The sequence below is a fragment of the Rhincodon typus genome, chromosome 7 (assembly GCF_021869965.1).
Source record: "Rhincodon typus isolate 14 chromosome 7, sRhiTyp1.1, whole genome shotgun sequence".
Taxonomy (NCBI): Eukaryota; Metazoa; Chordata; class Chondrichthyes; order Orectolobiformes; family Rhincodontidae; genus Rhincodon; species Rhincodon typus.
The window spans coordinates 8059902-8085891 of record NC_063338.1 but is presented as its reverse complement, the minus strand read 5'-3'; the positions used below and the strand labels follow the sequence as shown (position 1 = coordinate 8085891).

The following is a 25990-nucleotide window of genomic DNA, read 5'->3' as shown; positions in this document are numbered from 1 at the left end:
GCCTGCTGTGTTCATCCAGCCCTGCACCTTGTTGTCTCGGATTCTCCAGCATCTGCAGTTCCTACTATATCTCCTTCTGTAGCCTTTCTGCTTCCTCAAAACTACCTGTCCTTCCACTTATATTTATGTCATCTGCAAACTTAGCAACAATCCCCTCAGACTTCATACAGATTGTTAATGTATAATATGAATAGTTTTGGTCCCAACACTGACCCCTGCAGAACTCCACCAGTCACCTTATGCCATTCTGACACAGACCTTTTTAGCCCCACTCTCTGCCTTCTACCAGTCAGCGAATCCTCTATCCATGCCAGTGCATTATTCCTAAAACCATGGGTTCTTATTTAGCAGCTTCCTGTGCAGTATCTTGTTAAAAGCCTTCTGGAAATCTAAATAGATCATGTCCATTAGCTCTCCTTTATCTAATTTGTTCATTACCTCCTCAAAGAATTCAAACAGATTTGTCAGGCATTACCACTCCATGACAAAGCCGTGACATATACTTCAAAGTAATCATCCTTCATAATGGATTGCTAAAATCGTACTAACGACCGAGGTCAGGCTAAGCAACCTATAGCTTCTTGCTTTCTGCTTCCCTCTCTTCTTAACCACAGTGATCAGGTGGGCTGATCAGTGGCCAATGGAATTCAGTATGGATAAGTGTGAGGTAATGCACTTGGACAAGGTAAACAAGGCAAGGAAATGTATGATTAATCATAGGACCTTGTGAAGCACCAAGAATCAGAGGAACCTTGGTGTGCACGTACACCAGTCCCTTATGTTATTAGGGTGGATAAACTGGTTCAGAAGGCATGTGGCATACTTGCCTTCATTAGCAGAGGCACAGAATTTAAGAGCGGGGGTGGGGGGCGCTATGCCAGAACTGTGTAAAACTTTGGTGAGGCCACAGCTAGAGTATTGTGCACAGTTCTGGTATTCAAATTATAGCTGGGATGTAATAGCACTGGAATGGATAAAAATGAGATATACCAGGATGTTGCCTGAGCTGGAGAGTTTCAGTTATGAAGAGGGATCTGACAGACCAAGGCTGTTTACTTACAGCAAGAGGTATTGAGAGGAGACTTGATTACAATGTATAAAAAAAGACCAAGAAGCATCGATTTAAAGTAAGGGACAGAAGGATTAGAGATGGGAGGAAAAGCTTTCTCAACCAGAGGGCACTGGTACATAGAACACATGGGCCAGCAGCAGGCAGGTGGGACTAGCTTAGTTTGGGATTATGGTCAGCATGGACTGGTTGGGCCAAAAGGTCTGTTTCCATGCTGTATGATTCTATGACTCTAAGTTCTTAGATGTGCATTTGAGATGAGAATAGTTAGGTGGCTGCTTTTGACCAATGCAGATGCAATTGGCTGAAGGGCCTTTGTATCTGCTTTATATCTAGAGAAAACATGCCCAATTTGAAGTCCAGCTGTTCTCCCTCCAAGGCCTAAGGTGTGGTGCCCAGATCCACTCTCAGAACTTCAAGTGGGGTCTAACCAGGTTTTGTATAGCTGCAGCATACCTTCTGCATCCTTATACTCCAGTCTTCTAGACATAAGGACCAGCATTCCTTTAGCTTTGATTCTTTTCATGATATTTTGAAGATCAGTACACCTGAACCACAAGTCTCTTTGAACATCCATTGTATTTAATGTCATACCCTTGTTTATCCTTTTTCAGTGCAAAATTGATAACTTCATATTTGCTTTCATTGAACTCCATCTGTGTTAGTTTTGCCAATACATTTAGCATAAAATTACAAAGGGATATTGATAGGCTATCATCTACACTGTCTACAATGCCACCTGACTTTGTGTTACCAGCAAATTTGAATATATGACTTTCTATTCCACTATCGAAGCTGTTCATAAATATTGTGAATAACTGAGGCCCTAACAAAGATCCTTGTGGGACATCCATGGGTCACATCCTGCTAATTTGAGTATATACATATTAATCTTACTTTCTGTTACCTACTACTCATCTAATTGTCCAGCCATGTCAGTAGTTTTCCCTCAATTCCATGCAGTTCTACCTTAGCTAACAGTCTCCGATGTTGGACTTTATCAAATGCCTTCTGGAAGTCCATATAAACAACATCCATAGGTATTCCCCTGTCCATTACTTTAGTCATCTTTTCAAAAAATTCAATGAGGTTTGTCAGGCATGAATCCATGCTGGGTCTCCCTGATTAATTGAAAATTCAGTCACCCCATTCTTGATTAAAGACTCTAATAACTTTCCCACTAAGATTAACAGCTAATTGGTCTGTAATTTCCTGGTTTTGCTCTTTCATCCTTCTTAAAACATGGAGTGACATGCAAACTAAAGAAGTGTTTGAAGAAAGGTCTTAAAATGTTAACTCTGTTATCTCTCCACAGACGTGTTGCCAGACGTGCTGAGTCCTTCCAGTAATTTCTGTTTGTGTGTGTTTTAGGGTCCAATGCTTGTCATCATGTATTCATAACGGCTGTCAGATCATTTTTAGCTACTTCAATGTGTGCTATCAATTTGTTTATGCTGTTATGAATGCTATGGACATTCAGATGCAGGACTTTTCATTATGACTTTTTGTTATCTTTGTAACAAATGGTCATGACTTTTGGAGTATTAGGTTTATTCTCTCTGTCCCTTGGTGTCATTCTCCGACCTTTATTTCCCATATTACTGTCTTACTCCACTACCTTGACTCCACACCTCAATTTACTACATCTGCCCAATCGTGATCTCTCACCACTTTTGTTATTTTAAAGTCCTCTCTACCTCCCCACTTGCATGGTTTGCTAGAATACAGTTCCCAGCCTGGTTCAGATTCAGACTGTCCCAATGTTACAGCCCTAACTTTCCACAGTTCTTATATCATTGTCCCACAAACTGGAACCCATTTCTCCCACACTAGCCTTTAAAACACAATTAATTTCACTAATTGTATGCGTGCTCTGCCAATGTTATCCATGTTGTCCATGAGGTTCTGCTCATCATTCTATCTAAGCAAATGAATCTGAAGTAATACATTTTTGGAGGAAGAACAAAAACAGAATCCAAAAAACTTGGGAATAGTTGTATAAATCTTTGAAGCTGGCAGGACAGGTTACACTAGAGCATGATAAGGTAAAGAGGGTCTCGGATTTCTAAAGGCATGGAAAACAAAGGCTGGAAGTTATGATGAATCTTTATGAAACCTAAGTTCAGCTTCAAATGAAATTGAATTCCAACACTTTAGGAACAGTTTTGGACAGGATGCAAAAACAATTTGTGAGAAAGATCCCAGGGATGAAACTTCAATTATGAGGACAGACTGGTGAAATTGAGGCTGTTCTCTTTAGAAGTGAAGATTGAGAAGACCTTCGACGTAGGTGTTCAAAATCATGAGGTGTCTGCACAGGGTAGTTAGAAAGAAACTGGTGTCATTGACAGAAGGATCAGAACAGACAATGCAAATTTAAAGTGATTGGCAAAAGAAATAGAAGCTACAGTGAAAAGGCAAGAAAGTGGGGCCAGCTGTACAGTTCTCACAGACAGACAGCACAGACATGACAGGCTGAACAACCTCTTTTTATACTGCACAATGATTCTATTTTCCTCATAGGTGCAAAAAATCCTCTTTATGGTTTTTAGCATACTAAGTTTTTTTTAAAACTTCTGGCATTTTTCTAAGTATAGATGAGTCAGATGGAATTTTTACAGTAACATTTTAAAATGCATATTCACATATTAATATACATTCTGTAATAGCTACACAAGGTCAACCCTAGAACAGTGAAACCATTAGCTTAATAAATATCCATAAGAAAAGATTGAGATATATCATAGATAGTAGGAACTGGCAGATGCTGGAGAATCTGAGATAACAAGGTGTAGAGCTGGATGAACACAGCAGGCCAAGCAGCATCAGAGGAGCAGGAAGGCTGACGTTTCGGGCCTAGACCCTTCTTCAGAAAACTCAGTCAAACAGACAGAGAAATATTCTTGTATGAACAGGCTTATATTTTGAAAATACAGGCCCAAGAAAAGGGGAAGATCAAAATTGATACATATGGTTTTTCATCACTGAATAACAAATGTTATTTGTTGACTTGTCGAAGAGAAATTAACTAGGCTAAGGATGAAGGCATTAACATTGTTTTATCACATTAGGAGAATATAATTAAACATTAAAAGGAGTTGCTAGGTGATTTTAAATCTCACTTTGCTACTACTAGCATAAACAGTCAAAATTACACATTTTTAATCACCTAAAAGGGTCCTTGAGATGTAATTTACAATACAGTATTATAATGCGCACAAATACCTCTTATAAACTGCACAAAGGGATTGTGTTGCATTAACTCATTGTCGTAATTTAGTAAAAAAAATTACTCTGGTGTTTCAATGTTTTCTCATCATTGAACGTGTAGTCAATGTTCAGGATATATCACAATAACTTAAAATGCTTTTATACAAGGTCAATAGGGATATTTGATGTTTCTCTGTATTCATTCATGCGATGTGGGCATCTCTGACTAGGCTTGAATTCATTTCCAATTCCTAATGCCTCTGAGAAGGTGGTGATGAGCAGCCTTTTTAAACCACTACTTGGGATGTAGATATACCCACGCAGCTAAAAGGAGGGGAGTCCAGGATTTTGACCGAGCAGCAGTTAAGGAACAGGATGTTGTTAAGTTAGAATGGTGTGTGGATTGGTGAAGAATTTGAAGGTGGCGGTGCTTCCATGCATCTGCTGCCTTTCTCCTTCCAGATGAGATGAAAGGTTTGAGAGGTGCTGTTGATGGAGCATCGGTGGGCTGCTGTAGTGCACTTTTTAAGTGGTACACACTGCTGTCACTGCACGTCAGTGCTGGTTGGATTGAATGTTGAAGGATATGAGTGGGGTTTCAATCTTGTGGGTCGCTTTGCCCTGAAAGCTGTTGAGCTACTCAAGTGTAATTGGAGCTGCACCAATTCAAGGAAGTGGACAGCCTTCCATTATACTTCTAACTTGAACTTTATAGATGGTGGAAAAGCTTTGTAAAGACAGTAGGTGAGTAACTTCAGTAAGGCATTGGATAAGGTTCCCCATGGTAGGCTGATGGAAAAAGTGAGGTCGCATGGGGTCCAGGGTGTACTAGCTAGATGGATAGAGAACTGGCTGGGCAACAGGAGACAGAGAGCTGTAGTGGAAGGGAGTTTCTCAAAATGGAGAACTGTGACCAGTGGTGTTCCACAGGGATCCGTGTTGGGACCACTGTTGTTTGTGATATACATAAATGATCTAGAGGAAGGTATAGTTGGTCTGATTAGCAAGTTTGCAGATGACACTAAGATTGGTGGAGTAGCAGACAGTGAAGGGGACTGTCGGAGAATGCAGCAGAATATAGATAGATTGGAGAGTTGGGCGGAAAAATGGCAGATGGACTTCAATCCAGTCAAATGCGAGGTGATGCATTTTGGAAGATCCAATTCAAGAGCGAACTATACAGTAAATGGAAAAGCCCTGGGGAAAACTGATACATAGAGAGATCTGGTCCATTGTATCCTGAAGGTGGCAACGCAGGTCGATAGAGTGGTCAAGAAGGCATACGGCAGGCTTTCATTCATCGGACGGGGTATCGTGTACAAGAGTTAGCAGGTCATGTTACAGTTGTACAGGACTTTGGTTCGACCACATTTGGAATACTGCATACAGTTCTGGTCGCCACATTACCAAAAGGATGTGGATGCTTTGGGGAGGGTGCAGAGGAGGTTCACCAGGATGTTGCCTGGTATGGAGGGCGCTAGCTATGAAGAGAGGTCGAGTAGATTAGGATTATTTACATTAGAAAGACGGAGGTTGAGGGGGCACCTGATTGAGGTCTACAAAATCATGAGAGGTATAGACAGGGTGGATAACAAGAAGCTTTTTCCCAGGGTGGGGGACTCAATTACTAGGGGTCACGATTTCAAGGTGAGAGGGGAAAAGTTTAAGGAAGATATGCGTGGAAAGTTCTTTACGCAGAGGGTGGTGGGTGCCTGGAATGCGTTGCCAGCGGAGGTGGTAGAGTCGGGCACGATAGCGTCATTTAAGATGTATCGAGACAGATACATGAATGGGCAGGGAGCAGAGGGATACAGATCCTTGGAAAATAGGCGACAGGTTTAGATAGAGGATCTGGATCGGCGCAGGCTTGGTGGGCTGAAAGGCCTGTTCTTGTGCTGTAATTTTCTTTGTTCTTTGTTTTTTGTTCTAACTCACCACAGAAACTTTGGCCTCTGACCTGCTCTTTTAATCACATTTATATATCTGCATCCGTACAGTTTATGATCAATGATAATTCACAGATTCTTAATACTCGGAAAATTCAGTGAAAATCATTTAAATGTCTAGAGTAGACATTTGCCTAGTACTTATGTGGTACAAATGTTAATTGCCACTTACCATTCCAAGCCTAGAGTCATCCATGGAATATGGACATGAGTTGCTTCAGTACCTGAGGATGTACAATGCTGTACATTGTGCAATCATTAGTGAGCATCCTCACTTCTGACCTTATTGCAAAGAAAATATCATTGTTGAAGCAGCTGAGGAGGGTTGGGCCAACGACACTACACTGTGGAAGTTCTGCAGTGATGGCCTGGGATGGGACAATGGGCTTCCAACAATCATAACCATCTTCCTTTCTGTTGGGTAGGAATCTAAACAGTAGACAGTGTTTCTCCCTGGGTTCCCATTTACTTCCATTTTTATTAGAGCTCCTTGATACTGTACTTCATCAAATTCTACCCTAATATCAAAGGCAGTCAACTCTGGGTTTCTGTTCTTTTATCCATGTTCAGACCAAGGCTGGAATAAAGTCAGGGGTTGAATGGCCCGAGCAAAATAAGGTATTGCTGCATGAGCAGGTTTCTACCAAATGTCCTCATATAAACACAAAATTGTTATTCCTGTTTTAGAAGATAAAAAGTCCATCAGGCAGCATTAAACAAGAGACGTGGGGGGGAGGGGCTCGGAGGTCTGAGATATGCCTGCCTACAGGCCCATGTAATCTGGTGCAATTGGTACAGGAGAGCAAGTAAAGGCTTAGTCGGTTGATAGCTTTAAAACTTGGACACAAAGTGAGAAGTTGCTAGCTTTTCCACATGTAAACACAGGCACCTGGATTTTTGTGGAATGTGAAGACTTCAAAATGGTGGTTGCAGCCTGATCAAAATTTCACCCACATATCTGACAGAAATCACTTTAATCGGAGTCCCTTCATCCAAGTTATTCATATAAACTGCAAAAAGGTTGAGGCCTCAGCACTAATTCATGTGACACACTACTTGATAAATCTTGCTAAGGAGAAAATTGCCCAAGAATGCTTACTTTCCGTTTCCTGTTAGCTAGACATCGTTCTGTGCACACCAATATGTTATTCCTACACAATGAATTTTTATTTCCTGCAATAATCTTTGATGCAATACCTTATCAAATGTCTTCTAGAAGTCCAATTACAAAATTGACACCAGTTGCCTTATCTATGCCACATGCTACTTCCTCAAAAAAGTCCAATAAATTGATAATACCTGGCTTCCATTTCACAAAACTATGTTGACTGTGCTTGGTTGCCTTGATTCTTTTCAGTGTGTCTGGCTGTATCATCTCTAAGCACAGTTTCTAACATCTGTTACCGATAAGATGTTGACAGAACTGGCCTGCAGGTTCCTACTTTCCACCTCCCTAACATTTTGAAGAAAGAAGTTACATATCCACATTAAGACATTGTGAGGGGAAGATCTTTTCTGCAGTTTAGCATAATGATTGGCTCTCATGCAAGTTTAGTCAATGTTGATTTAACTTTTCTACAGTAAAATTCTTCAGACGTGAAGACTTGAGTGAGCCATCGAATTTGTCAGGAAGCTCATTTCTGTTTACAAAGCAATTGGACTCCTTGGGGATTCTAACTTTTTGGAGAGACAAGCAAGATGCATGCCAATCTTTGTATGGAAAAAGGTAGCATTTATTAATTCATTAAACGTTATCAAGAATGCACATTGAACATTATTGGAAAATATGCTCAATCACAAGTATCAAATTGCAGCACTCTGCAAAAATAAGAGGAACTGCAATTTCAAACTTTATAATTACGTCTTTCAAACAGATGCAATTACAAACCTGCACAAGAGCTCTGTCTTTCTCCAAACTTGTCAACATTTTTTGCTTTATTGCAGTATTGTATTTCTCTTTGATCCTGCTCAGGGTAGGTTCAAAGGATTCATAGTGCTTCTTAAGCCTAGAAGATCACAAACAGATCATTAGAAGATAATATCTGAAGCAGGATCACAAATAAAGCTTTCAGCTCCCAAACGTCCTGTGGGTAATATATACTGAAATATAACTAGGAGCATACTCAAAATTGGATTTTCGGCTTTGATTCTCGGAAAACAGAAAAGAAATGAAGGCCAAAGGTTGAATACCAACACAAGAAAAGTTTTAAAATTGCCGGTGAATTCCAAACAAGTGCAATTATAAAACACTGAAGTCAAAACCGTTCAGACGTGTCAACAGATTAATGGAGATTATGTTCCAATGACTACATGAGTCAACATATTTATTTTGCATTACTTTCAAGCATGGTGACTTAGAAAAGTTTTCACTACTACAACGTATTCTTCTGAGGGATTTTACAGGTATTTGTAACTTCATCAAAAAAACAGTCCCATCTAATTGATCAAACAGGACTTAATTCCCAAACATGCAAGGTATATTCAGTAGCTATTAGCTGTCATTGGATATATCCTGCCCTATCAGCAGGACAGACCATCATAGGTCGTGATACAATGGTATTCATTTGGATGGTGATGCCTTGGGAGTCCTTAAAATTGATTCTAGGCTGTATGAAGTTTCCTTTTGATTTTATTGTCACAGGTATTTTAAACAAAGATTACAATAAAATACAGTGAAAACTGCACCATTTTGAATAATTTAAGAATAAGGAAAAAAAGAAAGCTGCATCTTGAAGGGAGTTTATCAGTCCTAAGCCAGTTCATCATCATCAATGAAGCCTGCACTGCCTTCCCTGCACCACCGCTTTGCCACTGTATACACCAGAGCCCACCAACATCAAAGTTGCCGACCCTCAGGTGCCATCTTTGCTACTGGGCCAAAACTCCTCTGCCACTGCCTTGCCACTGCCCACGCTGGACCAATCAACATCAGAGTCACATCTCTTGCCACTGGGCCCACCTCATCAATGTTGCCATGATGCCCTTCTGCCAACGCTTCACCCCTGCCAGCATTGACCCAACCAACAATAAAGCTGTCGATCCTCAATCGCCTCTGCTGATGCAGCATCCACCAATTCTTGGTCCTGTGCTTGCTCCGGAAAAGTAAGTAGGGGCTCACCCTCCTCTGCACTGGGCCTGTTTGAGGTCCACGCCAGGCCCGCCTGAGGTCCGCACCCTGGACCCAGCTCGAGACCTCTCAAGGTCCACGCCCCGGATCCGCTTGAGGTCTGCACACAGGGCTCTCACCACTGCCAATGCTATCTAAGCTTAGGACAAGGTAAGTAAGTGAAAAAAAAGAGACAGGAGTAAAAAGGGGAAAGAAAAAGAACTTGGAGCTTGGAAGAAGCACTAAGGGTTGCACACAAAATGGAGTACTTCAATGTCCATTAACTAAGTATGGCTTGGTCGCATATCACTGTCCAAGCTGGCAGGATCTACCAGACAGAGCATGAGTTCAGTGCTCAGAGAATCAACATGACTGAAAAAGCTACTTATCCTGACCAAGCTACCTGTTGCAAATGTATCTGATGATGATGCATCAATAGGAGTAATACCATTGACTTATGTTGAGACCAAGTTGCATCTTTACATTCAGGATAACTTCTATCATGTTATGTAGCTCTACTGCCAGTTCAATGGAATAAATTCAGAACAGACCCAGCAGCTCAACTGACGAGGTACTGTGAGCCATCAACCCACAATCTGTGACATTATGCCCCACATATCTCTCACTCCACTGTAACTATCAAGTCGAGGAATCAACGACTTTTCAAGAAAGAGTGCAGGACAACATGTTAGGAGCTGCATAAATACATGCATGATAAGCAGCAAAAGCAACATACATATCTCAGCAAGGGACCCAGCAATCTCTTCCCTAGCTTCCCACAAAGTTCTGAGCTACACCTGATCCTGGGATTTATCTACCTCCTTTTCTGTAATAGGCACACATTTCATGGTATCACTATTTATTACCTTAAGTTCTTCTATATCCTTCTCCACAATAAATACCGATGAAAATTTCTCATTTAGTATCTCACCCATCTCCTGTGGATCAACACATAGACAGCCTTATTGATCTTTAAGGCACCCTATTCTCTCCCCAGTTACTCTTTTGCCCTTCATGTATTTGTAGAACCTCTTTGGATTCTCCTTAATCCTATTTGCTAAAGATATCTCATGTCCCCTTTTTGTCCTCCTGATTTCCCTGTTAAGTATACTCTGCTGCTCTTATACCCTTCTAGAGATACCATCAATCCAAGCTGTCTACACCTGATGTATACTTCCTTCTTTTCCTTGACAAGAGCCTCAATTTCTCTTGTCATCCAGCCTTTGCCTTAGCACTCACAGGAACATACTATCTCTGAAGTCTTGTTATCTCATTTTTGAAGGCCTCCCACTTTCCAAACATCCCTTTACCTGCAAGTAGTCTCTGCCAATCAAGTAGACGTATTGAGTAAAGGGACACAGGGAGTTATCCTAAGCTTTTATAAATCACACATGTACAATTCGGTATTAAGTATCAGCTGGCATAGTGTGTCCAATTTAGACACCATATTTAAGGAAGGGACTCCTGCAAATCAGCAGTTTAGTACATTATTTCTTCACAGGAACACAATCATTTCCATTCTCATTCAGAGATGCTTTCTAATTTACCAAGATGCTTAAATCTTTGCAGATTGAATTCCATCTGCCATTTATAAATTACCCTATTAGAATTCCTTTGCAATTTTCTTCGGACTTCTCGAAAATTAACTGTATATCCTATCTTTGTATGGTCTACAAATACTATCACTCCAACATCCGAGGCCTGTATCCTAATGAGTGACATACACAATAAGTAGAAATGGCCCAAGAAACGAACCCAAGTTTCTAGTAATCTTCCAAATGATACCTTATCAAAGGTTTTTCAAAAGTCCATGAACTCAACATCCCGTCCCATCAACATTACAGCCAATATTAACTAACTTTCAGCTGTATGAAGCCAATTCACTTACCCAACGAAAAATTGTGTTGATGCTGAAGAAAAACTTTCAAGGAATACTACTGCTTTGAGTGCATTTATTTTATCAATTTGTTTTAACCATGTGCTCTGAAAAGAAATCCCAAAGGAGAAAGGACAGGTATTTTGTTCACATTAATTTGAGTATCCAAAGATCAAGATTCTAACTGTCTTATCAAAATCCTAATTGCTCTATTTCCCAGAGCCGTCCCTACACAGAATATTAACATTATCTATTGACCATTTGCTCCAAGTTGCCACAAAAAAAATCTTTTCCAGTCCAGGTACAGGCTGGCCCAAAGGGTATGCAGGATGTACATACAAAATAAAATTTAAGACCAGAACAAAACATTTTCTATTTCATGTAAATGCCAAAGGATATAGGCTTGGAGCTTTGTATCAAAACTGGAAATATTCTTGGCTCAAGGTGCCAACCTCAGGAGAAGCAGTCTCAAATGGTCTGATATCAAGGGGTGGGTGCCCATTGAAATGTGGCCTGTTGTTCCCAGAAACAATTTGGAGGCAGCTACACAGTCAACCAAGTGCCGAAGCAGGCCATTTAAAAGGACCACATTGGTGTTCTGGAACAATCATAATAAAGTAGGACAGTCCACCCCCTCCTACCGACTCAAACCCCATAGCCAAACCATGCAAAGGCGTCCATCCATGCACATCCCTTTCCATACCATTTCACATGGCCCCTCATATCCTCTATGCTCCACTACCCACCCCAATAATAGCCCTCTGTAATCCTTATGCCAACTTAGTGCCAACCTATGTCAACAAACGAACCCCAAACTATCTCCATGGCCCCAAAGCCACCTGAATGTAAACACATGACTCCCCACTCATTCTCAGGCTCCATTTGCCATTTACGTCAACTTACTGCCAAATAAGGCCAACCCACGATACCTTACTCACCCCATGATCCCAACAACTCCAATGTCAACTTTGTGCCAACATTATCTCAACACTTTCCTCTTGAACTCTGCTTTTGCACCATCAATATCAACTCATCTAGAACCAAGTATGGGCACACTCCAGGAGGCACGTTGTTTGAAATATCAGTATAGACTTCACAACAAAAAAACAAAACGATAAAAGATCAATCAATTCATCTTAGTACTTAATACCTTATCAAACAAACATTTGTACTTAAGGCCCAATATTGAAGACAGCTAATCCCTTAATAAGCTCTCTTATTTTATGCAGGATGGCGGTGGAGTAGGACACTCCAGCCAGAGCTCACTCGCTCCACCCAAAACTCATCCACTCCACCCAGTCTTCTCCTTCTTTTCTCCTCCTTTTATCCTCAGTGCTTATTTTCCTTCTTCTCTCCTGGCCTCCGACAACTCCCAGCCTCCAGCAACAATTCCCGGCCTCCCAACCTGGTGCAGCTGCCTCCCAGCATGGCATGGCAACCCGCAGGCCTGGTGCAACAGCTTCCCAATGCAGCCACATCCCAGGCTGGCACAGAGGCCTTCCATAGCAGCCTCCTGGTGTGGCATGGCGACCTACTAGCCTGATGTAGTGGCCTTCCAGTGTGGCAGTCTGAAGTGATCTCCCAGCCTCATGATCCTCAAGGTGAAGCGTGCCGCAGTCTGGAGCCACGGCAGTCTGGAGCCACGGCAGACTGGAGGCTAGCTGCCAACGTGGTCTGGAATGGAAGACCGTTGCTCTGGACTTTTATTTCTGTAATGCTGGACTTTCTATTTAGGTATCTTTATACCTAAGTGGCACTGTAAGTGGTGACATATGAACTTTTAACTACACTCATTGAATTTACATGACAATGAAGGCTAATTTTAATTCTAATTCTGTGCTGTCAATAAAATTGTGAAATTTCATGCCTCTGACTGAAATAATGATAGACTGTGGAAGCAATTAAACAGTAAGTATATAGTAACAATTGCCCTCAGATTTACATCCACAAACAGCTATTGAAACTCTAAGCGTTTTTTTTGAGATCAGAGACACAGTAGAGCTGTGTTTATCAAAATTTAAAATGAAGTGAATTTAAATAACTCCACAACTCCAAAGACTTTATCCACTTTTTCAGTCCATTCACATCAACTTTTAATAAATTTTAAGTCACATCTTGCGAGAAAGAGATCTTGCTTCAGCAAAACTGTCATCTGTTTGAACTTAGCACTGAATTCAAATTGCTGTGATAATTAAAGGTCTCCCATATGTGTAAACTACAGCCTATTCCTCACTTTGCCCTGACATCAAAAATAGGATGTCAGAAATGAGAACTTTTGAATCCAGTGCCTGAGCATCACTTTGGCTGAGACTCACAGTATCCATGGCTTCACAAAAATCCAGGTCATGGTATAAAAATCTATTCTGTAATGCCATGTTCCAGGAAAGAAAAAGTATGAAATTGGAAAAGCAGACTTTGCAACTATTTCCAACTAAACTTCAATGCTATAGTATATTTTGCAAACTGAACTGCCTGCATCCATTTTGTACCTAAGCCTCACTAATTTGCATTAAAGCTACAATTTTGATTTTTAAAAAAAGCTAACTGAATACCAACATTGTGGTTTTTGATTTAAGTTTGCCAATTAAAATAAGAACAAGGAAATCTCCATGTACAAAGTTTAACCTAACATGCTGCAACTTACACAAGCACTTCCTCTTTGAATGCTTACAGCACTACGGTTTATTATTTTTAAACAGCAATGCCTTTAATTTCTATTTTTTTAAAATTAGCAATAAGTCTCACATGGGGCGCCACATCAGAATACTGGCTTGTAATGACTAAAGAAACCCAATCCAATTCTTTTTGAAAAATTCACTCTACCCCTGATTCTTGGAGGATTAAGGATGCTTGATTTCCTTTTCTTCATTTTATTTAAGCCTAAAAATATACAGCAAAAGTATATATGGAAGATTTAAGAACACCTTTTAGAGCTGCAGTACAAATATCATCTTTATCATCAGAAATATTTGGCTCCACTGCAAATGCAACAGTAGGAATTCTCCACCCATCTCTGCAAAACTAATGTGACTTGGGACTGCCTGTTAAATTAATCTCAGTACATAACTCTGGTCATATTAAGAGAGAAACTAAGGAAATTCCAGTCACTGCAACTGAGCAGCAAGCAATTCCTACCTATCTGGACACATAAAACATAAGGGGTGTGTAAATGGTCAGGGAAGACGGGTATAGAGAAAAACAGAAGATAAACAGACTCTGTGGCAGCAGTTTCAATTTTATTGCACCTTTTAAGGTAAGGTTGAGGAATGGAGAAGGTGTATAAAAGCAGCAATTTATCATTATCTAGACAGTGCCAGGTAACAATGGCTCTGTGGCTTTAGTGCCATTATCCAAGGATACAGAACATGTGGATTTGTGGTAGGTGCATCTGGTTTTGGGTCTCCTTTCTTTGTGGGCTACCTGACCACTTCTGAGAGAGAGCAGAATGTCAGTGATTGTGTGGTTGGTCGGTTTATCTGTCATTACTAGATAATAACAAGTTTGCAAGACATGTAAAGTTGTTTCCTTTGTTGCTATGATTAGAAGTTGTGCATGAATGAACTATAGTACAAGAAAGTTAGGGATGAAACTGGAGTCCCAGGGTGTGCTGTTAGGCACATGACATTCTGGCACATTGAATGGTCAGAGTGGTGGCTGATCTAAGTAATGCCAAACACAGTCCTGCACTTGCCTGCATTGAAGCCAGGGTGATAGTGATCATCAATGACATCTCCTCCCTCTGAGTATCCTCAGCCCTCCTATTTTCTACCATTTCTCATCCGCATATGTCGAGTTATTATCCCCTCTGCAGCCCAGCATTTTGTCCCCAAATCCCCAAAATTGACATCTCCAGCTCCCATCACAGCAGCAGCCCCTAATAAATCCCTTGACTTTCAGTGAAGAGACGACCTAGACTGACCATGGCCCATCTTCTCATCAACTTGAACAGACAGCCTCAACAGACGAGTTAACAGACCCCAGGCTTACTGCAAAACCCAGACTGGTTGAATTGGACACGTAGAATTCACTGCGGCCCACTCCCTGGACTGCAGAGGTGTAACTGTACTGCCCAAAAATCACCCATACTTCCAGGAAATCTAATGTCACAGATTTTTGAACTGATCCAACAACTCAAGACTGTGTGCGTCTACAGCAGAACTGTGCTCTGGTACACTATGCAAATTCCTGGTCCAGCATATCCCCCCACTCAATCATTACCAGCCTAGAGCCTAGAGGATCAGCCTGGTTCAATAGACAGTGCAGGAGGACATGCCACGAGCAGCACAAAACATACCTAAAAAATGAAGCTACCAAACAGGACTACATGCATGCCAAACAACATAAGCAGCAATTGACATATACAGCTAAGCAATCCCACAACTAATGGATCAAAGCTAAGCTCCGCACTCTTCCTACATGCAGTCGTAAATGGTGGTGCACAATTAGACAACTCACTGGAGGAGGAGACTACACCATATCCCAATCCTCAATGGTGGAACAGGCCAACACATCAGTGAAAAAGACAAGGCTGAAACATTCACAGCAATCTCCAGCCAGAAGTGCTGAGCGGATGATCCACCTTGGTCTCCTCCAGTGGTCCTCAACATCACAGGTACCAGTCTTCAGCTAATTCAATTCACTCCGCATGATATTAAGAAATGGTTAGAGGCACCGGATACTGCAAAGGCTATCAGCCCTGACAATATTACAGAAGACCCAGAACTTGCCACTGCCCTAGCTATGCTCTTCCAGTACAGCTACAACACTGGCATCTACCTGATAATATGGAAAATTGCCCAGGTATGTCCTGTACACAAAAGGCAGGACAAATCCAACCTAGCCAATTACTGCCCATCAGTCTATTCTCAATCATCAGTAAAGTGATAGACGGTGTCCTCAACAGTGCTATCATGCAGCACCAGCTCAGCAATAACCTGCTCAGTGACACCCAGTTTGGATTCCACCAGGGTCTCTCAGCTCCTGATCTCATTACAGCCTTAGTTCAAACATAGTCAAAAGAGCTGAATTCCAGAGGTGAGTTGTAAGTGACAGCCCTTGACATCAAGTCCACATTCGAGCAAGTGTGGCATCAAGGAGCCCTAGCAAAATTGGAATCAATGGTTATCAGAGGACAAACACTTCACTGCTGGAGTCATACATGACATATAAGAATATGGCTGTAGTTATTGGAAGTCAGTCATCACAGCTCTCTGGAGGAGTTCCTCAAGGTAGTGTCTTAGGTTCAACCATCTTCTTCAGCTGCTTCATCAATGACATTCCCTCCAACATAAGGTCAGAAGTAGAGATGTTCCGTGAAGATTGCACAATGTTCAGGACCATTCACAACTCTTCAAACACTGAAGCAGTCCATGTTCAAATTAAACAAGATCTGGATAATATGTATGCTTGGGTTGACAAGCGGCAAGTAACATTCACTCCATACAATGCCAAGTAATGACCACTTCCAATAACAGATGATCTAACCACTGCCCCTTGACATTCAATAATGTTACCATCACTTAATCCCCACTATCAACATCCTGGGGTTATCGGTGACCAGAAACTCAACTGGACTCACTACATAAAAAACAGTAGCTACAAGACTGGGTCAGAAGCTAGGGATACTGCAGTGAGTATCTCTCACCTCCTGACTCCCAAATGCCTGATCACCATCTACAAGGCACAAGTCAGGAGAGTGATGGAATACTCCCCACTTGCCTGGATGAGTGCAGCTCTAATAACACTCAAGAAACTTACCACCTTTCAGGACAAAGCAGGCCTCTTGATTGGCACTACATCCACAAACATCCACTCCCTCCACCACTGCTCAGTAGCAGCAGTATGTATTACCCTACAAGATGCACTGCAGAACTTCACCCAAGATTTTTAGACAGCACCTTCCAAACCCATGACCACTTGCAACTAGAAGATCAAGGGCAGCAGGTACATGGGAACACCACCACCTTCAAGTTCCCCACCAAGACACTCACCATCCTGACTTGGAAATATCACTGTTCTAGTGCTGTTTCTGGGTCAAAATCATGGGATTGCCTCCCTAACGACATTGTGAGCGAACCCACAGCATGTGGACTACAACGGTTCAAGAAGGCAGCTCACCCACCTTTTTTCAAGGGCTACCAGGGACAGGCAATAAATGCTGGCCAGCCAACGATGCCCACAACCCATAAATAAATAAAAGATAACTGCATATGCTCTGTCCAGAACCTAAAAAGATCTAGTTAAAATTGAAAATATAACATTTGCCAAGTCTATGGGAATATGCTAGGTATATGCTGTTTATATCTAACAGATTTCCTCCCTTAGTAGCAAAATGGGAATTAATCTCATTCTATTCAACATGTGAGGTTAAGTTTCAAGAAACATTAAATTACTTGCAGGTATATTAAATTTCTAAGTACAATTATCTGTTTTTTTAAAAGATAGATATATAGGCCAAAAGGAAGCTGAAAATGCAAGTTCAGTGGCTGCATGAATTTTTTTTATTCATTAACAGGATAAGGGCGTCATCCTGTTGATTACACTGAGTCCCGAGAGGAATCATGGAATACCACACCTTAAGAGTGTCAAGGGAACTTCAGACGGCATTGCTTCAAAGAGAGAGATGCAATTCAAAAAAGTGAACTGTGATCTTTTGCAGCTTGTGTTCCAGATTGTCAACATGATGTAAGTTGAAATAAGGCAATTCTGGGCAAAAGACATTTTATCCTTGCAGAAATAAAACCAACAGCAACTCCTTTGGTCTTTGAGTACTAAAGAGCTGGAGTGTTAGTGTCCAAGCTTATGGCTCAACTTTTATATTTCTCAAGTGTGCTGTGAAGGTACAGCTGGAAGCTTTTACAACACCACCGCGTATGTGCAAGATAAAAACAAAGGTATCTCTGACTGCTTAAAACTAATTATTAGCAAAGCAACTGCCAAAGAAAACTGGAGAATTTCCTTTCAGCTAGCTGCAAAAACAAGACTCTCCAAACAACCACTTAACAGCCAAAGTCAGCACTTTCAAATTCATCCAACTTAACAACTGTAATGGTTCACAGTTGATTTCTCATAGACAAGTATTAATTGATTTGAATACTCCTTTTTAACTTCTACCTTTCTGTACTCACCTCTCATTTCTAATCTACGTGTATTTGGGGAGAGGTGATGACCTAGTGGTATTATCACTGGACTGTTAATCCAGAGACCCAGATAATGTTCTGGGGATCCTTGTTTGAATCCTGCCATGGTAGATGGTGGAATTTGAATTCAATAAAAAATAAAACTGGAATTAAGAATCTAATGATGACCATGAATCCATTGTTGATTGTTGGAAAAACCCACCTCGTTCACTAATGTCCTTTAGGGAAGGAAACTACCATCTTTAACTAGTCTGGCCTACGTGTGATCTCAGACCCACAGCAATGTGGTTGAGTCTTAACTGCCTTCTGGATAATTAGAGATGGGCAATAAATGCTACCTAGCCAGCGACATCCTCATCCCGTTAATAAGTAAAAAAATTATGTTTTATTTTATCTTCTTGCATTTTAGTAGCAAATTAGCTCACATTTTCTTTTAACTCAAGAAAGCCTGGCTAAATTGGCTCTTTTTGAAACACAAGTACATTTGGGCTGGAGAAAGGTATAAGAGAACGGATCCTTTTTAAATTAAGCTTATTGCAACAAACCAAACAGTTGAATAAAGAGGGGTAGCCAGGTCCTCTCTCCTCACCAAGGATCGTAACAAATTGGCGACGTTCACCTGCGGATCAGTCATAAAACAGGTATACATTTACCTTTACAACATAATAAACGGCCATATACTTCATCAGAAAACAACGTCATCTTCATGGATACTACTGCTGCAGAAGCTAAGCATTTGCATCCAAGTTCACTTCTAAATAGATTGCGTCATGTATCTTGACCTTTGACATTTTCCAGATATGGCGAGTTTAATTTGGAACGAAACACGTTATTTCTTGATCCATGGCAGTTGCTACTTTACAGATTACGGCAAGCAAACCAAGTTGATCTGCAACATTCAGGGGGCATCAGTCATTGTGAAATCAAAGGTTAGTGTGCTACAAATTAGTTGCTATCTTTTGAATCCCTAGGACCTTTTTTTAAGGCTTAGAAGAAAAGTCTTCATGACATCACTGCGTATTTTCAAAATCTTTTTGTTTCCAAATTCCTCCATGCTCCATTCTTTCTAATTTCTTCTAGCTCTTTAAGCTTTCAAGATAGCTTTGTCCCTCCAATTCCGATCTTGAGCACGCTGACATTAATAACTTCAGCTTTAGCAGCCGTGCCTTCAGCTTCCAAGGCCTTATTCTCTCCTAAACTCTACTGAACACTTACAGCCAAGTTCACTTCTATATAGGTTACATCATATACCTTGACCTTTGACAGGTGATGCTTTACAGATTACAGCAAGTTTAATTTAGAATTAATCATGTTGATACACATAAAGATTCCTGCTAATAGATTCAAAATTTGGAGAAAGTGATTATAATGACCCAGAAATTGCAAATGCAATGATGTGCCATAGAAATCCGCACTTGGTGATCAAGCTATCTGCAGCTTACCCTGGTGCTGGACACCCTAGGTCTATAAGTGGCGCCAAATTCAAAGTGATGTTGGTATAGAAGAAATCTATCCTATATATATATGACAGCTTTTTGTGGCACCTTCTTCAAGATTAGCAGCAAGCACTGTCCCTTCATTAACAGCAAAATCTGAACCAATATATGGCTGTATTCGAAAGGGGATCTCAAAGTAAAAACAATCAATAGAACTTGTCAAGTCCAGGAACACAGAAGGTAGATGATTGTGTTGGGAGGACGTGGCAACAACACAAGACAGAACACTTCAATTGTCAAAACATTCCTTGATTCAGTTGTCTCCACAATCACTGCACTCCTTTGAAATATAATAATAAACAACCTCCAAGAATTAAAAAGTCCTAGTTATTCATTTTATTAATATTTAATATTTTCATAAATAGTTAATATTATCATTAAACGGTCACACTTTCCAAATACTATTTAAAATATCCAAGATTTGAGCAGGTTACTTTACCTTTTAATATCATTAATGAGCCTGTTCTTTTCTTGTGCCACACGCTTATGATGCATCCTATGGAAATCGCGTTCTTTCCTAAGTTTTATTAATGTTTCACCAGCTGTTCTGCGGGTGCAAAAATGGCCAAATTTTAATGCTGCTAAGGTGTTATAAACATTTTATACAAATATATTTCTACATAGAATAATTTTAAGTGATATTAAGTTATTTATTACATACTTGGTTGCTATCTTGCAGTTCTCAAGATCTTTCTTCAAGTTTTTCACCTCATTTTCCAGCAGCTGATTTTGGGCATATACATCAGGAACAAATCCCACATCCTGCAATTTCAGTAGACCTTTTTGCAGCATTTCGTACCTGATGTGACAAAATGCACAACATGAGTTTCAAGCCAAAATCTGATTCATTATATGTTACATCAACAATTATTAAAATGAAAAAACTATGGCACGTTCAAATCTTATGGCATGACATGGAGAGGAAGGCAAAACAGTCTGCACATTAAGAACAATTATGAATGCGGGACTAAGGATATTAAAGGATCTTCTCAATTAGATCAGTTAGGCATTCTGGCATTTTAGGAAGGAAATATTGTTTGTAGAAGTGAATGAAGCTTATTTGAAATCAGACAGTGATTTAGCAGTCAATTTGCAGTGTTGTATGTGTTTAGAGGAAGTTAAATCATAAAGCAAAGCAGAATTATTTGTTGAAGATGGATACATTACAACAATACATTACATACAAAGTTGGATGCAGGAATTGAAACAGTCTCCCTTGACAGAACTAAAGGACAATCAAATGAAAACATTAGCAATAGAACTAAGTGACGGGGTACCAAATGATGCAATTGCTTAGGAGATGCCAACACTGATGAGTATTCTACAACATTCCTAAGGAATGTCAATTCTCCTCATAGTGACTGACAAGATGCATACAGGAGCAAATTTATGAAATTTAGAAGTATTTATTTTTTAAAACAGTGAATTTAAAAAAAACTCACAAAAGTGAACACAAATTATTAGTTCTAATAAATGACAGGAAGCAGCAAACAAGGTAGAAGTATCAAACTGATAATCCAGAGATAATGAGATGAAATCTCACTAAGGCAGCTTGAGAATTTAAAAATTCAGTAAAATAGATTTAAATTTTTAGATTTTACACTTTATTGATGAAATAAATAAATCTAGAAGAAAAACGTTGGTACTAGTAATGATGACTGTGAAACTACCAAATAGTTAGAAAATCCTTTGATTTAATTATGTGTTTCATGGAAGGAAATCTGCTAACTTTACCTTGTCAGATCCAAAGCAATGCAGTTGGCTCTTAGCTCCCCTTTGAAATGGCTAAGCAAGCCAAACGACTGAAACAAGAGAGATGGCTCAGCACCTTGTGAAATGTAATTAGAGACAGGCAATAAACGCTGACCTTGCCAGTGACATCTACATCGCATGAATGAGTAAAAAGAAGACAGTTTGAATCATGTAACTATAATGGAGATCGATATAGTTCTTAAGGATAGAGGGTTCAAAGGGTTTGAGCAAAGTGGGAACTGGGTACTGAGTAGGATGATCGGCCACAATCATATTGAATGGCAGAGCAGGCTCGAAGGGCTGAATGACCTACCCCAGTTCCTATTTCCCATATTTCTATATTCTGACCTTCAGGGTAATCAAGAGATTATGTAAAAAAAACCTGATTAAAAAGTTAAATGGTGAAATACGATCATTTTAGGCATACGAAGTAATGCAATTGAATACTAAAACAGGAAGAGATGCTGGAAGGAAACAATATGGAAGAAAAGAATTGTATAGTTTTAAGGAAGATGATATTTAAAATAATATAGGAATGTGATCCTTAAATAGGTTGGATAGTAACAGTAAAACATATTTGGTTCATGAACAAAGTTGTGTAAGTCATTTGGTGGAAAGATAATACTTGTTCAGAATGAAACAGGATAAAGAGATCTCTAGATAGCCTGAGGTACGCCAGAAACTGGTGAAAACTGCAAAGACTGACCACAGCTGGAGATATGAAGCAGAGAACTTAATTATAGTTCAAGCATGACTGGAATAAATAAAAGATGAAAAGAGGAGCTTATTTCTCACTGGAAAAAAAAACTGATGAGAATAGCTCTGTTTGAAGGTAAAGAAATTGCTGAAAACTATCATTTTTCAACTGTGTTCAGAAAAGAAACAGGATTGGAGAAAATGGTCATAATTGGAAGCACAGTTTAAATGTGAATATAAATTGAAAAGTATTAAAAATCACACAAGACATTGTAATTAGGACTAGCAATTGGCCCTTTGAGTCTGTTCTGCCATTCACTATAATCATTATGAATGTGGCTGTGAACCTAACTCCATTTTCCTGTCTGTCCCCTACACATTGTTGAAGTTGATAAGATTCCTAGTTTTAATAATTTTTATTGTAGGATTCCAATGAGGTTGGTTCAAACTATTAAGAATCCTCTTCTGTGTATTACTTAGAGTTCACAGCTCTCAATGACCAAATCGCAAAGGATTGAAAAATAGCAAATGTGACTCCAATCTTCAAGGGAGGCAAGGGATTAACTATAAATTACATTTAAAAAGTCAAACATGTCTGCTTTCACAAAAGGGTTTGAAATTTCAAGGCTAAGCCAAAATATTCAGTGCAGTTTTAGGGATGGGTGTCATGTTTGCTTTATTCATCAAATTGTTCTGGAGGGAAGGAACGTCAACTACTTGAGTTCCAAGAATGCATTTCACACTGTACAATAGACTACTGCACTTGGTTAAAGCACAAAGATGAGATGGAAATGTACTGAAGTGGATTGGTATATAGTTGATTAATGGATAAATAAGCAATCAGCTGATATATAACAAGGAGCAGCTAGTTACACATAGACAAATATTGAATGAACAGCCAATTACCATTGGAGTGATACAAGGTCCAGTGTTGGGGCAGGGTTTGAATTGGTTTGTTTGCAAAATTAAAACCAAAGGGTTAAAAAGCAATGAGAACTTTGTTAATGTACAGAATACAAAGAATAATGGCTTGCAGCATGATAACCTCACATTGTGCCACATCATACTTCATCTACCAAATTTTCACAACTCGCTCACAAACTACCTATATTTCTTGGAATCTCTTTGCTGCATCCTTACAATTTGCTTTCTTAGTTATCTTAGCAATTTCATCAAATTTAGCTGTGATACAGTTGGTTGTTCCATCTAAATCATTGTAATCATTGTATCGACCTTAATTAATTGAGGGCATAGCACCAATCAATGCAGCACTCCACTTGGTACACCTTGCCAACCTAAAGTTGTGTGAGATGTAACCGGTGTGATTTTTATATATAATTTTTAATATCATTTGTTTTCAGTATGGGTTCCTGGTTTTTGAGTTGGTAACCAGTGGGTTTTCTGCGTAACTGAAGCTAATGATTAACTTCTTAAAGCATTATGGAGCTATAGTAGTTTAAAACATTTTTGAAACCTAGCTTTAAAATGAATGGATTTTGTACATTATTAATAGTCTTCCATGTATTTAGTTGTTTTGCAACCCAGCATGGTAAATAAGGTTTGTTAGAGACTTCAGAAACTTGTTTTTTTTAAGCTTAAGAGAAACACCCATGGCTGAGACAGGGATACTTTTACTTTTACTTTTGACTTTGAATGGCGTAGTCCTGTGAAATTCTTGGACCAGGATGGCCACGTAGAAAGGGATAGATAGTGAATTAGCTTATCTTGGAGTGAAGAGTTAGTGCTAGCCCCAGACAGAAGTGATAGATAAAACCCTAGAGCTGTTAACACCCTATTATGTTGTCTTGCTGCCTTCAGGGATTTGTGGACAATCAACCCAAGATTCCTCTGTTTCTCTGATCATCTTAGTGTCCCAGCATTCATGGAGTACTCCTTTGTCGTGTTATTTCTTCCATCACCTTGTACTTATAGGGCTAATGTCCATCTGGCCAATCCATAAGACCATAAGACACAGGAGCAGAAATTAGGCCATTCAGTCCATCGAGTCTGCTCCGCCATTCAATCATGGCTGATAGTTCCTCAACTCCATTCTCCCGCTTTCTCCCTGTAACCGTTGATCCCCTTGATAATCATGAACCTATCTATCTCAGTCTTAAATGTACTCAATGACCTGGCCTCCACAGCCTTCTGTGGCAGTGAATTCCATAGATTCACCACTCTCTGGCTGAAGAAGTTTCTCCTTATCTCCATTCTAAAAGGTCTTCCCTTTACTTTAAGGCTGTGCCCTCGGGTCCTAGTCTCCCCTACCAATGGAAGCACCTTCCCAATATCCAATCTGTCCAGGCCATTCAGTATTTTGTAAGTTTCAATTAGATCCCCCCCTCATCCTTCTAAACGCCAATGAGTATAGTCTCAGAGTCCTCAAACGTTCCTCATATGTTAAGCTTTCCATTCCTGGGACCATTCTTGTGAACCTCCTCTGAACCTGCTTCAGGGCCAGTACATCGTTCCTGAGATAGCAGGCCCAAAACCGCACACAATACTCCCAATGTGGCCTGACCAGAGCCTTATAAAGCCTCAGTAGTACATCCCTGCTTTTATATTCAAGTCTGCTAAAATAAATGCCAACGTTGCATTTGCCTTCCTGACTACTGACTCAACCTGCAATTTTAATTATATTTATATTTAATATTTATATTTTCTTGTAATCTAAGACTTTCTTCCTCATTATTAACCACGCAGCCAATCTTTGTGTTACCCGCAAACTTACTTAACATGCCGCCCAACATTCTCATCTATCTCATTTATACGTACCACAGACAATAAAGAACTCAGGACGAATCCCAATAGTGTGCCACTGGACACTGGCCTACAATCACACAAATAACCTTCTACCACCACCCTCTGTCTCCTACCATTAAGCATTTTTAGATCCATCTTGCCAAGTAATTATGGATCCCATGTGCTTACCTTCTTTATCAATTTCCCAAGTGGGACTTCATCAAAGGCACTACTGACATCCACATAAACTACATCAACTACACTACACTTACATCCTTGAAAAATTCAGATTTGCTCAGCATGGCCTCTCTCTGACAAAGCCATGCTGACTACCCTTGAACAAACCTTGCCTCTCCATACTGAAAGTCATTCCATCCTTCTGAATTTTCTCCAATGTTTCCCTATCACTGATGTGAGACTCAATGGTCTGTAATTCCTTGGTATATCCCTTCCAACCTTCTTAAAAAGTGGAACCATATTAGCTCCACTCCAGTCCCCTGGAAACTCATCTGTGGCCGCAGGGGAATTGAAAAATTTGGATCAGAGCTCCTGTAATTTCCCCTCTCACAATTAGGATACAATTCATTTCGACATTCAGCATGCCAAAACCTCCAATAACTCCTCATTTGCTACATAAATCTGCTCACGAACCTCACAGACCCACTCCCAATTTCAATACCTACATCTTCCTTCTGAAGACAGAAGTATTTATTTAACACCCTACCAATGTCCTCCAGCTCCATCCATAGGTTGCCCTCTTGGTCCCTAATGGGCCCAACTCTTTCCCTAGTTATCCTTTTCCATTTAAAACACTTAAAAAATATCTTGGAATTCACTAATACTGATTTGCACACATTGTACCTGCTAAATGTCTCTCTTTTCCTTCTTATTCAGTCCTGAAAAATCCTAGATATCCAGGGTCTCTGGGCTTGTTAATCCTACATTTCACCCTAAATGT

The 25990-nt window shown here is 40.0% G+C and overlaps 1 protein-coding gene across 1 annotated transcript in view; it reads right to left on the bottom strand.

Moving 5' to 3' along the window:
- The window catches only part of LOC109913843 (sperm-associated antigen 16 protein), an 801521-nt gene that overhangs the window by 720314 nt on the left and 55217 nt on the right, over positions 1-25990 (bottom strand). Inside the window, 3 exon segments of the mRNA XM_048598688.1 lie at positions 8114-8231; positions 20282-20389; positions 20504-20641. Of these exon segments, the coding sequence (XP_048454645.1) occupies positions 8114-8231; positions 20282-20389; positions 20504-20641 (364 nt within the window).